Source organism: Tympanuchus pallidicinctus, unplaced genomic scaffold, assembly GCF_026119805.1.
Source record: "Tympanuchus pallidicinctus isolate F22 unplaced genomic scaffold, pur_lepc_1.0 scaffold3, whole genome shotgun sequence".
NCBI lineage: Eukaryota > Metazoa > Chordata > Aves > Galliformes > Phasianidae > Tympanuchus > Tympanuchus pallidicinctus.
The window spans coordinates 4,042,441-4,057,367 of record NW_026294747.1 but is presented as its reverse complement, the minus strand read 5'-3'; the positions used below and the strand labels follow the sequence as shown (position 1 = coordinate 4,057,367).

General features: G+C 38.4%; 1 protein-coding gene across 1 annotated transcript in view; it reads right to left on the bottom strand.

Moving 5' to 3' along the window:
* Positions 1-557: 557 nt before the first annotated feature.
* SLC17A6 (solute carrier family 17 member 6) overlaps positions 558-14,927 on the bottom strand; it is a 33,273-nt gene continuing 18,903 nt past the window's right edge. The window contains exons 4-12 of the mRNA XM_052694363.1: positions 14,024-14,138; positions 12,965-13,052; positions 12,777-12,863; positions 11,794-11,936; positions 8,180-8,329; positions 5,251-5,383; positions 4,463-4,573; positions 3,221-3,348; positions 558-2,862 (exon numbers count right to left, since the gene is read on the bottom strand). Coding sequence (XP_052550323.1) covers positions 2,530-2,862; positions 3,221-3,348; positions 4,463-4,573; positions 5,251-5,383; positions 8,180-8,329; positions 11,794-11,936; positions 12,777-12,863; positions 12,965-13,052; positions 14,024-14,138 — 1,288 coding nt within the window. The 3' untranslated portion in view covers positions 558-2,529. The remainder of the gene's footprint in view (positions 2,863-3,220; positions 3,349-4,462; positions 4,574-5,250; positions 5,384-8,179; positions 8,330-11,793; positions 11,937-12,776; positions 12,864-12,964; positions 13,053-14,023; positions 14,139-14,927) is intronic.

The following is a 14,927-nucleotide window of genomic DNA, read 5'->3' as shown; positions in this document are numbered from 1 at the left end:
TTGATGCTTTTAGCTTCTTCTGCTGAATTCAGGAGAATTCCTGAACAGGGACTGTTTTTAGAAGAAAATGTTTTTAATGTAGAATTTTTTGAATTTCACTGATTCCTGTAAGATGAACAAAAAGTGTTATGTTTCAGTTAAGGAGTTTTGCTGCGGGAGCAAGGAAGGAAACAAATTCCAAGGGCAGCAGTCCATGATAGCCTTTCATTTGCTGTAGAGAATGCTAATCCACACTAGCCCTTACGCTTATACATTTTTCCCAGTTTGTGTCATTGGCTGGCAGACTGATTCTCCTGCTCTTTCCTCCCTCACACCTGCTCCAAGAATCCTTATGGGAGGAGGAACAAGAGCCCAGTGACAGGGTCCTGTCTCACCTCACTTCTATGCTGGGGCACAGGAGAGAGCAGGTAATGCAGGACACTGGGTATCCAGCACAGCTCCTACCTGAGACTCAAATATCATCTCTGTGTTGACAGCAGAATTGATTTTGTAGCGTGTAGAACATGAGCCAACTATATTATAGAGCATCTAAAAAAAATCACAAGAAACTACAGCACTCTTTTTTATATAAAAGGATAAATAGAGCATTTTATTAACACTTTTTGCAGCAACGAAAGTGACACAGTCCACATCTTTTTCATTAAACACAGCAAAAGCTATGGTCACATTTTACATCACTTTGAGGCACAAAGCAAAATATTTTTTTCTTAAGATTAAGGTATGATTTGCATAAAAAGAAAAGAAAAAAGAAGGAAAGTAGGAAAGAGTGAAAGAAAGAGTGAAAGAGTGGAAGGAAGGAAGGAAGGAAGGAAGGAAGGAAGGAAGGAAGGAAGGAAGGAAGGAAGGAAGGAAGGAAGGAAGGAAGGAAGGAAGGAAGGAAGGAAGGAAGGAAGGAAGGAAGGAAGGAAGGAAGGAAGGAAGGAAGGAAGGAAGGAAGGGAAAGGAGAATAAACAATCCTCAAGTTGTATATTGCGGTAGCAGGGTTTCCAATCACTAGCACGATACAATGAACAGACCAAGAATCCAGAATGGATTATTACATACAATAATTATCATTTGATTGAATTAGGAAATGGATCATTGTTGTCATTTTAGAGTATTAAGAAGTGGTCTGGTGTTGCTAACTTCAATTTGGTTCAGTTTGGTTTAATCCCAACAACCTCAAATATATACAACAAGCTGAATGAAGGTTAATAGACTAGAAGATTATGCACTTTGTAATGCATTGCACTTATTGCTTGGTACACTAATGTTGCAGTCACTGTTGAGTTATGCTGAAAAGACAAGCATGATGCTTGTTGGCTTCTTTCAACCCAACACTAGTTATTTGCCACTTTGGTTTATTGTGAGTTTATATTCAGTGTCCATTATTAATAGGTTTAATTGAAAGACAAATACAGTTTTTTATTATTATTTCAGGGATTTCTAAAATAGGAACATTTTCTATAATTACAGTATTTTCAATAAACTTATATCTATGTATATAACTGTGGCACAATGTGTAAAAATATGAACGCTATTAAGGGAAGCATAAGGGTTAAATTATTCTATGTTACCTCTATTGGTTTCAAAATATTCTGAAAAACAAATACATCCTTTTTCATAGGGCTTCTCTTTGGAATTTTTTTATAAGACTATATCTTTTTCTAGTTTATAGTGTGTTACTTTTTTCTCTTTAAAGACATGGGTACAAACTTGGAATATTCCTCAAAGAAATAGTAATAAAGCTTCTTTTTTGATAAAGAGATTTGACGGTCTGCGTGAACAGTCAGACTTAACATTACATTTTTTTTCTATTAGTTGATAAATGCAGGGAAGAACGTGACAAGGCTTATAATTTCATAAGAATCCGTGCAGAATAGAAATAAGAATTTGTGCCCAAACATTCAGTATAAAACTCCTAAATAATTCCATTATTCATCACAGAGTAGCCTGCAGCATGTAATCACAATAAACATACAATATGCCCTATATGTTCTTTTAGGCTTGATACAATTACCATTAAAGGAACTGGATCAGTCCCCTGTAAATGCCTAGGACTCAACCTTCCTCCTTTAAGAAAGTTCTTGTCTTAGACTAAACATACAATTCCTACATTGCACTGAGTAAACGTGTGTATTTAACACAATCTCTTTCAATACAGTGTAACAAATATTTAAGTGCATTTTTAATGCTAAGTAATTTTGGCTTTCTAAAAAGAGCATTAGATGTGCCAACTTGGTTGCTTAGTTGTGCTTTACTCTGTACTTATGAGTTTTATCTCTTGTATACTGTAAGAATCTAATTGCCCCTATAGTTTTGACCAGTAAACCCTTAAAACTCTAATGTTTATTGAACAAATATAACCTAATGAATGTGATGACGTCACAACTCATACAGATTGCACTTTAATGGTTTGGTTTTTTTTTACAGTAAGACCTTCCCGCTTGATATGTGTTTACGTTTATACCACATTTTATTTCTGTATGCAAACAATCACAATGAATTTAATCACAAGCACTACAAAATATACCCAATATTTAGGTTTGTTATGAATAATCTCCTTCCTTGTAGTTGTATGAGTCTTGTACTTCCTGTTGTACAAATTCCTCTTTTTTCTCCCAACCATTAGGCCAGCCACCGTTGACCTGGGTTGTAGCACCATACGACTTGGTGGTACCATAATTTACATAATTTTGAGTAATGTCCCCTGTCTCTTCAGCTAGTTCATCTTCATGAATGAAGCCACATTTCTCTTCGCTTGTCTGCTCAGGGTCTGCCCAGGGTTGTTTCTCTCCTGAAGCAAATATGCCATAGAATATAACACCTCCATAATGAACTAAAGCGGCAATGAGGAAGACATACTGCCACTCTTCACGTGTCTGTAAAGAAGAAATTTGCTAAGTCAGACCAATTCATACACTTATCTAACTCTTCTGAGCTGAAAGATTTAAACTAGTGGTTGAGGCTGTGATGGCAAAACTAAAACATTTGCATATCCCATTTCCAATTAATTACGTACATCTTCCTTTGAAAATAACTATTCATTAGTATACAAAAGCATTGACATTGTGAGCAAATAGCGAGTGCCACATGCTTCAAATTTGCTGGTTCCTGGATGCTCTCTCCTAGAGCTCTCAGTTGGTAACACATATTCTGGGTAAGCTGTGTAATGAAAAGGTCTTTTTCATGGAATGAGTTACATTAAACTGGAAGATTGAAAACTGCACTGCCACTTACCTTGTTCTTTGTCATTGCTCCCACGATTATAGGGCATACCATTCCAGACAAGGTCCCGACTCCATTAGAAATCCCCATTAATATGCTGGCATACCTTGGGGCAATGTCTAAATGGTTGACATTGAATCCTGCAATGCAAACATCAGCAAACATTTGTACCATAACCCGAGCAATACTACACTTCTGCAAAGTAGTGTAAAGTAATTCATGCGACGGTTTTACTTAGATGTATTTTGGCTACTTATTTGCATTTATTTTTCTCTAAAAGGGTAACAGTACTTAAACACTCTTATGGTCCTCATTTTCTTTAAAAAAAAATCATAAAACGATACCAAATATATTTTTCTTCCCCAAACTGAAGTTCTAAAATATATCCCAGTAGTAACTGTTTAGATAAACCAGAAGCTATTTAGACAAACTCTGTATTTTCAGATTGTCATTGGTGAGCTTTTCACACTGTCAGTAACCTGTTGTTTCTTCTTCCAGCCTGTGTCACTTCCATTTAGTACTGCCCATGTTCTTCTTTCACATGGACTAGCAGAAGGCAGTTCCCTACTGTTTCTGAGTGGTAGAGTAAAAAGAGGCTGTCTCTAAATGATTTATAATCATGCTTACAATCTTTGATTGTTTCCTTGCATTATCAATACCTCAATCTTGTTCAAATGTCTACGGTAACTATTTAAAATATCTTGAAAGACTTGGTTCTATATAAAGTGACTGAAGTTGTTGTCCCCAGAATAAGTGCTTCTCTAAGTGAAAGCAGAAGCTAGTTCATTGGATATCAAAAGATAACAAAAGGAAAAAAGAAAGGTGTTTATAGCTGGATAGCTTTTAGAAAATAAGACACTCTCCATGTTCTATGAAAAAGCATTGAATAATGCGCAGAGGAAAAAAAAGTAAAAGGTCAATATCTAAACAAAGACATATACGTAGGTGTTTGTGCATAATGTAGTTCATTTGTGCTATATGTTTAATTCTGAGGAAATCCTGTGGTGAGCATGAGCACCTCATAGGAAAAAAAAAAAAAAAATTTTGCTGCACTGCATATGGAAAAGATTATTTCAACACCAAAAATGACAGTGAGAAAAATAACGACATGCTACTGATTGTAGTTTGTAGTGATCACAAATAATATTTGAATTCAGAGATATGTTCTAAATTTTTGTCAGTGAATACAAACGAAATGAAATGTTAGGTCTCTTAAGATAAAATAATGCATTAATAACAGCAGTATAATCTTACCTGATATGGCAAATCCGCTAAAGCCTACAGCAAGCACTAGGAATGAAATAGCCACTCCTTTACTGTGAGAATATCCCACCACAAGAAGAAGAGTTGCTTCCATACCAAAACCTTGGGAAATTGTAAAGAAAACCAGGCATCAGATTTAGTACCCTCTCATGTGTCACAGACTTTATGGTGGTAATATTGCTCAAGAGACAGATGCAAAACATTACCCTGAAATGGAATAGAATCAGGCATTTCTTTCCTCCCTAAAAAGCTTGTATCTGATAATCTATATTTTATTGTTTATTGTTGCTTCCTGCCACCTTCAAACTCAAAATAAAAACTGTAATTAGGCTGGAATTAATGGGAGTATATTCTCAGCCTGTGATGAACTTTAAAGCTCTTATCACTGCCATGATTCATTTCTGTAAGTGTAGACTCTGAGAGGTGAGGTCTGGAATCTGGGCTCTCTTAGTGCAGAGGGCTCAGATACATGAGTATCTAAGACTCACTTAGAAGCTACTTGTAAGTCAAAAGAGCTCACCTGCTCCTGTAGTAATCGAAATGCTTTTAGAACTATCAAACACGTCTTTTGAAATTGGATGTAGGAACAGATGTGTTTATATTAATTTATTAACCACATCTACAACACACACAAAAAAAATAACCCTGAAGTATTAGTCGTACGTATGTAAAACCATGCAAATTTAAAGTATGCAGTACACTGTGTGCCTATTAAGTCTATTACACTGTGACTATTAAGTCTGTACAAGAAACTTTTCTAATGAGGTGGGAAGCCTTACCTCCACAGTTCATTATCTTTCTCACAGTGGTGGTGGAAAGAATTTGTTTGCTTCTTAAGAAGTCAGCAATTTGTCCCCCAATAGGAACAATAATTGTCATCACTAGATGTGGCACAGCAGATAAGATACCCACCTAAAATAATGATGAGAAACAACAGAGCCTAAATGGCAAGAAAACTGTCATTTTTCACTTTCAGAACCATTCAGACATAGTTTCTCTTTGATTTCAGACGTTTTAAAACTAAGAATTGTTGTTGCATTTTTCAAAGAGCAGACAGATTTTTAAGGACATCCAATGCCTCGACACTTCACACTTATAAACTGTTCTCATTGTTTAGATTTAAACCAGAAGCTTTTTTTCCCTGACTTTATAGCCTTTACTTTTCAGAAAATTAATGATCTAATATGTCTAACCAAATTGCTGCATTTCCGTTGGTGGTGGGCTTGGCACAGCATCGCCCAGCAAAGCTAACATGTCCAGATGTGTGAGGTCTGCAAAAAGATTCCCTGTGGATCACCCTCATACATACATTTTCCTTTGATTTCTCAGTAAAGATACTCTGCAAGTGGCACCTGCACACAGGACCCCTCTGAGAAAATCTGCTTATAGTGAAAGATAACATACTAAATATCTGTTGGTGATACACAAAATGCTCTGCGTATTAGCAAACTAATTTTGTGATGACTGTCCCAAACTGTAATATATTTGTAGATTGTTCCTTCAAAGCAGTAGCAGGTATCTGTGAGCGTGGCTCCAACTGCCACCCGCTATGTCCTGTAACCTCCTTGCAGATGGCTTCCTTCTGGATGTGTGACATTTTGTTCTGTGAATTCTGATTATTGTCTATATCTCAAAGCGTGTGCAAGGCCAAGGCTTTTGCATATTTCCTTTCTAAACAGTATATCAGCCTGTCCTGATGGCTGAAGTGAATTACATCAGTGTGCAGAGCAGATGCATTCCATGGGAATGGAAAGAAGCTTTCTCTGTGCTTTCACTGAACTTGTAGCTCCCAGTTAGCTATTAACTATGAGTAAGTCCTGGAATTGCAATGACTACTGTGGGGTGTTCCTGAATAAGTGATAACTATTCCTTTACAAGCATCCGTCTACAGCAGATGAAGTGATGAACACTAAGTTTTCTGCCACTGGTTACAAAGCTCCACATTTCTTTGAACACACTCTAAGAAAAAATCTTCTAGAACAAAATGACCAGATTAATTCTATACGATGTGACTGTTCTTATTGCATCCATGGCAGAAAATGTTTCAGCTGTAGCAAAGCTCTTTAAAATAACTCCAGCTACATTTAAAATTCCACTGTATACAATTCTGAGGAGTCAGTAGGCTGGCCTGAAGTCTCAAGTACCCAAACTAACAGATGTTTTGCTTTATCTATTAACATGCTACACAACACATAATGATTTGGGACTGAAATTGCAAATATTTTATTTTCCATCCTGATGGAACTATCATGAATCATTTACACTTTTACTTTGATCTTTGCATGTAGTACAATATATAGAAAATGGTCTCTGAAGTGACATGCCAGTTCAATCCTGTTCCAGTCTTTGAACATTGGGATATTATCAATCTCATCCTCTTTTTAAAGGTGGCCTTTTTTTTTTTTTTCTTTTTTTTTTTAATGTTATAGCAGGCTCACAGGGTTAGCTCAGAAGGCCTAATTTTTTGAGAAATTAATTTTGATTTTGAAGCCCATCTTTAATTTCAGGCTAGCTCTACATAATTTTGACAATACCCCATATTACTGCAACACTTTGGTACCTCCTCAGTACACAATAATTACTGCTTGTAATGAATATGCTAAGTCATGGCTTGATGCAGTGATTGAGCACCTGGTAGGAGGCAGGTCAGCTGCATGCAATGCACCTGAGTGAGCAGAATGGCTGGAGCCAGGATCCACTCCTTCCCAGACATCATTTAAGAGTTGGCAATGGAGCTAGGGTGTCTTGCTGGAGTTCCCTGTCTACCGGAGGCTTCTTTCCCTTATTTCTGTGTTTATGGCTGTTGCATTTGAACAAATCCTCACTGCATCCTAGGACCTTGTATGTCTACTGTTATTGCTGTGCTCTCCATCTTGTTTAGTGTGGTTCAGTACCACCTAGAATATCAAAAGGATGTGAATACTTGAAATATACAAGTCCTTATTGCTTTCAGAAGAGGGAAATCTATATTGGTAAAAAGCTTACTATATTTTTCTGAGGCTTATTTGATTGTGCTCCATTTAAGAGGCTGACTGAAAATTCATGAGCTAAGTGGAAAGTTGGGTCAACCCTAAGGTATCTTATTTTCCTGTCAACTGTTTCTCTTCCTAAGTAGAAGAAAGGATGCTGCTCTGCCCACACTAAAAGGAGGTGTAAGAAGGTGATAGGTTGGCAGGGACCTCAAGTCCTAATGCCCTGATAAAACAGGTTCTCTATAGCAGGTCATACATGTAGGTGTCCAGACAGGTTTTGAGTATCTTCACAGAAGGTAAAGAAGGCAGAATGCAGAAGTTCTTGGGTATATCAGGGTGAACTTCCTATGTTCCAGTTCTTGGATGTTGCTCTTTGTGCTATCACTATGTATCTCTGAAAATATTCTGGTCTTGTCTAATTGCCTCTCAAACTTTCAATGTTAATAAACATTGATCAGATTCCCTCTCAGTCTTCTCTTTTCTAGGGTGAACAGACCCAGGTCTGTCAGCTTTTTGTCCTATGGGATATGCTCCAGACCCTTTGACAATGCTATGATTTCACACATAGGTGCTGGTAAATGGCCTAGTAGCCACGAAGGATAAGATCTGAAACCTACAAAGAACAACCACATGAAAATGCAGAACATCAGGGTTTGTTTTTTTCTACCTATAAATACTACAAATGTGACTGATTCTTGCTTAGTGAAGATGAAAGGTTCAGCTTGTTCTTACATACCTTGCTTATTTCAAATCCGAATACTTCCTCAAAGTAAGCAGGCTGACTAATAAGTAACAAGTAGAAAGTCCAGCTTCTACAGAAGTTTGCAACAATTATTGCATAGACTGGCATAGATGTAAAAAACTTTCTCCATGGAGTTTTGTATTTCTGAAACACAAGAAAGGAATACAGTCAATATTTTGATCAATAGTGAATATCTATCTCCCTTTTCTATTCCTACTTTTTACCTATTTTCTAGTAAGTTAATATATACACAATTCTATGTACTTGAATTCCAGTGACTTTAACTGTCCTAAAGTACATGCATCCACAATTGGATGCATTTTAAATCCACTTTAAATTTAATATAAACTCAGTGATCCTGATCTGTACCACAAAGTTCAGTTACAGATGCTGAAAGTTCTATAATGTAAACATGAATACACAATGCCCAAAACTACATTTCCTTTAAAGAAATCTGTATCTAAGGTGTTACTTTCACAAGTACAAGTGTGCAAGTACATGTTTTTGGTTTTTTTTATCCACATTTTAATCACATATTTTAATATGTAGAACTTGATCTCCAAAATTTGACTTTAGTTTCAACCAAGTCTCAACTATGAAGCTGTTTGGTCGATATATTTTGCTTTGTTTTATGACTCTTTTTAAATGAATTGTATAATGAAAAAAGATGACAGATGGGCAGAACTACAGTCCTGCTGAGTGGCAACACCTCTCTGTGAGCTCAGGGTTTGTTCCATCTGTGTTGATTCAAGTGCAGGATCCAGATCCCAGTGAGTGTCTGAAAATTGCCTGAATATTGAGTTTTCTTCAAAAAAAAGTCCAACCCACTGGATAGAATCATAGAATGGCCTGGGTTGAAAAGGACCACAATGATTACTGAGTTTCAACCCCCCTGCTACATGCAGGGTCGCCAACCAGCAGACCAGGCTGCCCAGAGCCACATCCAGCCTGGCCTTGAATGCCTCCAGGGATGGGGCATCCACAGCCTCCTTGGGCAACCTGTTCCAGTACTTCATCACCCTGTGTGTGAAAAACTTCCTCCTAATATCTAACCCAAACCTCCATATCTCAGTTTAAGACCATTCTCCCTTGACTTATCATTATCCACCATCATAAACAGCCATTCCCTCTTCCTGTTTATATATGCTCTCTTCAAGTACTGGACGGCTGCAATGAGGTCTCCCCAGATCCTTCTCCAAGCTAACCAAGCCCAGTTCCCTCAACCTTTCCTCACAGGAGAGCTGCTCCAGCCCTCTGATCATCTCAGTGCCCTCCTCTGGACCCGCTCCAAGAGCTCCACGTCCTTCCTGTACTGGGGGCCCCAGGCCTGGGCACAGTGCTGCAGATGGGGCCTCACAAGAGCTGAGCAGAGGGGGGTGATCACCTCCCTCTCCCTGCTGGCCACCCCTTTTCTAATGCAGCCCAGAACACAGTTGGCCTTCGGGCATGCAGGCACACACTGCTGGCTCACTTCCAGCTTCTCATCCACCAGGACCCACAAGTCCTTCTCTGCAGGGCTGCTCTCATGGGGTTCTTTGCCCAGTTTGTATAAACACCTGGGATTTCCCTGACCCAAGTGCAGCATCCTTCACATGACCTTCTTGAACTGTATCAGGTTTTCAGGGCCCCACTTCTCCAGCCCGTCCAGGTCCCTCTGGATGGCTTCCCTTCCTTCCAGTGTATCGGCCGCACCGCTCAGCTCGATGCCATCTGCAGACTTGCTGAGGGTGCACTCGATGCCCTCGTCTGTGTCGTCGATGAAGATGCTGAAGAGCACCGGTCCCACGACCGACCCCTGAGGGACACCGCTTGTGACAGGCCTCCACCCTGATGCAGAACCATTGATCACAACCCTTTGCCTGTGTCCGGCCAGACAATTCCTAATGCATCTAATAGTGACTCCTTCCCATCCACACCTCTCCAGCTTAGAGAGAAGGATGTGGTGAGGGACCATGTCAACGGCCTTGCAGAAATCCAGGTAGATGACATCCATCACCCCTTCCCCATCCACCCAAGCTGTCACTCCATCGTAGAAGGCCACCAGATTGCTCAGGCACGATCTGCCCTTAGTGAAGCCATACTGGCTGTCTCGAATCACCTCTTCATCTTGTAACAAAGCTTCTAGGAGGATCTGCTCCATGATCTTCCCAAGCACAGAGGTGAGGTTCACCAGCCTGTAGTTCCCTGAGTCTTTCTTTCTCCCTTTCTTAAACATAGGAGTAATATTTGCTTTTTTCCATTCACTGGGGACCTCACCAGCCATGATTTTTCAAATATGATGGAGAGCAGCTTGGCAACGACATCAGCCATCTCTTTCATAACCCCACGATGGATATTATCCAGCCCCATGCACTTATATACATTCAATTGCATGAGAAGGACTTGGATTTATTCCACTATGGGACAGAAACCACTCCCCACAGTGTCACCTAGAGGCTCATGGTCCTGGTAGACATGGGAAGCCTGACCACCTGTGAAGACTGAGGCAAAGCACTCATTGAGTACCTCAGTTTCTTCTATGTCTGAGGAAGCCAGCTCCCCATTATCTTTCATCAGAGGGGGAACACTCTCCTTGGCCTGTCTCTTTCTGCCTATGTACCTGTAGAACCCCTTCTTGTTGTCTTTCACATCCCTCGCCAAGTTCAGCTCCATCTGTGCTTTAGCTTTCCTAATCCTATCTCTATACACTTGGACAACAGCCCTGAATTCCTCCCAAGATACACAACCCCGCTTCCACTTTCTGTATATTTCCTTCTTTTCCCTCATTTTAAGCTGCAGTTCCTTACACAGCCACGATGGTTTCCTGCCTTCCCTGCTTGACTTTTTCTCGGGAATGGAGAGCCATTGTGCTCTCAGAAGGGCGTCCTTAAAGAGCTGCTAGTTCTTTACATATGCCATTTGTATACTTATCAAATTATACTTAAGAACATCTTGAGAACATTTTCATATGCAAACTATACATTAAAAAAATATTGCCAATATTTCTAATTCCCTGTTCAATCTAGATTAAAGGTTTTTTTGCTTAGAGGAAATTCCTGAAGCTTGATAGCATGTCTCCAGCAGTTGCCTCTGTAATGGGGGATGTTCTTATGAATCTACTAGAATGTTCAATTTCATCTGGCAGTCTTTCCTTAAAAGCAAATACAGAGTAGACAGGATTTGCTATTTCTGATGTCTTGAGTTCCTTAAGGTGGTGCTTTTCCTCTAGTTTACTTTTATGAAGATGAACACAATTCAGAAGGGATAAATTATGAACCACTTGAACTCAAGGTAGCATGGAAGTCTCAATAAGTTTTCAATTCCAAATGCAATTCTAGCTTTAGCTCTAGCTCTTTTTAAAAATGTATTTTACATTAGTAGAGAAAGACCAGACATGAATTCCATGACTGATCCTCTCGCTCCTCTGTTCTTTTCATGCAGAAGCACTATTCACCAAGAAATCCTTCAGCAGATTTCAGATCATCCCCCGTCCCCCCCAGAAAAGTTCAATTGTTGTCTGTCTTAAAATATCCAACATACTGCTATTTTTATGTTGATTCATTTTGGTTTTATTTGTTTGGTTTTTATTGTTCCTATCTCATAGGATATAAGTGTATGAATATTCTTACTTCCATTGCACCTAGCAGGTTGGCACTCTCTCCAATGCTTTCTTCTATGTATCGCCTTTCTTCATCTGTGATTGTAGGATGCTTTGCAGGACTCTCATACGAAACCAAAAGCCAAAACATGTACCAGACTATACCAAAGCTCCCTTTGGAATGGAGAAAAAGGCTTTCAAAAGAAATGCACAGTAAAGTAGCAAAAAAAGAAAATATGTGGATAATTGTAACAAATTTAAATTGCTAATGTTACTGCTTCTCTACCAAATCATTCTAAGAGCCAAATCCTGTAAAAAACAATTCTGTAAAATGCGTGCAGAGCCTTGAAGACTTCTGTTTCATTTACAGAGTGACTTCACTCTGCGTGAATATCATTTATGTTCTAACATTAACTTGTACTACGCAATGATACAACTCCCCTTTTATGTTACATGTAAATGATGGTCTGTTCTGCTTTAAGCCACTATTGTTTGATTACTGCACTACATCTTTTTTTCTTTTTTTCTTTTTTTTTTTTTTTCAATTTTCAAAGGACAAGATTGTGGCACTGTTTTCAACATAGTCACATACCCCCTGAGTAGTTTAATAATTTTCTGTGATATTTCCCCTTAATTCACATCAATTTTTTGATTGAACACCCTTGGGCCATTTTTTTTTTTTACTATCAGTGTAATTTAATGTAGCAGAACTACTGTGGGTAGAGGGGTGTACTCTTAAGTTACAGTTCTGTAAGAGTGATGTTACCTCTGAGAATCTGGGTTTCTATAGATTTCCATAGCAGGCTGCACTACTACTAGAAGTGATGGTTTTTCCAGTCTTGTTTGATAATGTTGCTCTCCTTTAAATTCAGTTCATTTTCTTTTTCTCAAGACTGCATTTTTAGATTATGGAGACATTCCTGTTTTGGAGGGGCCTCTTCATGGTTACTTTTACATCTCTACATGGGGTAGAGTAAGGTCATGCAATACTGGAGTGAGATGAGAAGTGCATACCATACACATAGAACACCGAAGACCACCCCGTATATTGCACTAGAATCCCAGCTAAAGGCATTGCAATAACAGCTCCTGCATAGGAACCTACAAAACAAGATATATATGGATGAAAAAGTGAGGAAATTAAGTCTCAAAGTACTCCTAGGTTACAAATGAAAGCGAGACAAAAATTTGAAGTTACTTACCACAAAAGGAAGTGGTTGCTAACCTACTTCTTTCTAATGGGGGGGCCCACTTGCTCCAAATCCCATGGCAGGCAGGGTAGGTGACCCCCTGGGAAATGGGCATGCCACAAGTTAGATGATGCTGATCAATCGAGCAGTTCATTTTTCTTTTTTGTGTGAATATTTGCTTTAACGCTACTACAAACAAGGTGCTGAGAATGCTTTACGTTCCTACAGCAAATCTGAGCACAATCACAGGAAAACTTCAGTTTCTATTAAAGCTAAAGTGTGTTTTGTTCAACTCAACATTTTCCTACTTTTTCAGAGGGAATAAAATATCAAATAAAGAGAAAAGTGGATGTATATAACTATTCAGACACCACAATAGTTCTCAAGCATGAATTCTGGGAAAAAGCACAGCATATTTCATATTACATTTTCTAAAATTTCAACCCTGTAAGATGCAGTGATTTCCTTGCAGTTTTCCTATTATGAGTTAAAGGGTGGTTTTGAAGAAAGACATAAAAGGTAACTCCTTTTAAATCAAACAAAAAACACCACACAATTCTTTAAGAGCTCAAAAAGGTTCATTAAAAGATAGTGAATTACTTCTGACATTATATTTTTTAACTCTTGTTGATCTTATTTGATTGTTTTAGAGCAATGGAAAAGAAAACTATTTGCTAAATTGTACTTGGAATGTTGGAAGGCCATCCTTTGTCCCTCCTTTGATACTTATGCTGATACTTGTGCATTTATATTCTCTTTTTCGTCACCATTCTGCCCTGGGAACTGGGAGGCAGAGTAAAAAAGAATATTTATGTTTTGTATCTATACCATTAGCCGTCTGAGATGGATCAGGATTTCAGTAAAACTTCAATGTTAGTTCTTGCTGGCTTCTCAGCAAGGGGAAGCTTTTGTAATTTTATAGGTATAGGAAAATCAAATAGCTGTAATTGTAAAAATTATAACACTGTACTAAAAAATCAGGAGTAAATTGGAAACTTTTTTCCTCATCAAATGAGATGATTGCTGTTTAAATGCTAATAATCATTTGCCGTTAATTTTATTTTTCCATACCTCTACAAGGCCCTGCAGGATCCTGACAAAGATGACACACCCGTAATGCACCCTGGCTGCAGATGGTATCAACATGTTGAGGGAGGATGTCAGCAGTATGGCAGCACCAAATACTCTGCAAGGGTGGGAGAAAAAAAAAAGTAAATGAAGTAACTTCTGTAATGTTGACTTAAAAAAGACTTATTTCACAGATGTTCACATACCAACACAAATAAGTTTAAATGTATGAAATTTACATAGGGAATATGCTAACTGCTGGGCAGGATAAGCATCTACTTTCATTTAGTCTTATAGTCTGTGTGATAGCACTCAGACCAAGCACAGACATGCAGATATCTATTTTGCCTAGTGTCTTGAGTAAATACGTCTTGTGTAATCACACCTGTATCTTACTCTTTGTACTGCTCCACTCTTCCCTAATTTTTACTTTTCTTTCAACCAAACCTAATTCGATTCTCTAATATCTGGAGAAATTAGAACTCCAAATGTTTTGTTAAAACAGGTAGCTGGGCATTAGAGAAACTCTCTTAGGTGCTTTAATCATAAGAAAGTGGCAGCACGTGTTCACTACTTCTAAAGTAGAATCCCCTCTTATAAATGCCAAAGCAGCAGGAAGAATTTCGAACAGAGATGTAATGTTCTTAAACACAGGAGCATTTTCCATGGGGAATGAATTATCCTTTCTGTTGTTTTTTTCTAGGGGCCACTTACTCATAGATTTTGACTTTGACAGCTTCCCAGCAATTCTGTTGTTTAAAGTACATTAAGAAGTACAAGCATGAAATGAACTATCATTTAAAAAAAAATCCACTTTAAACTGTCCATTTTCTTTGTACAAAGTCATGTAGTGCTAAGAAAAATCCTGAGTATGTGTTAACATTGTGGTATCTGATGTGGAACTGAT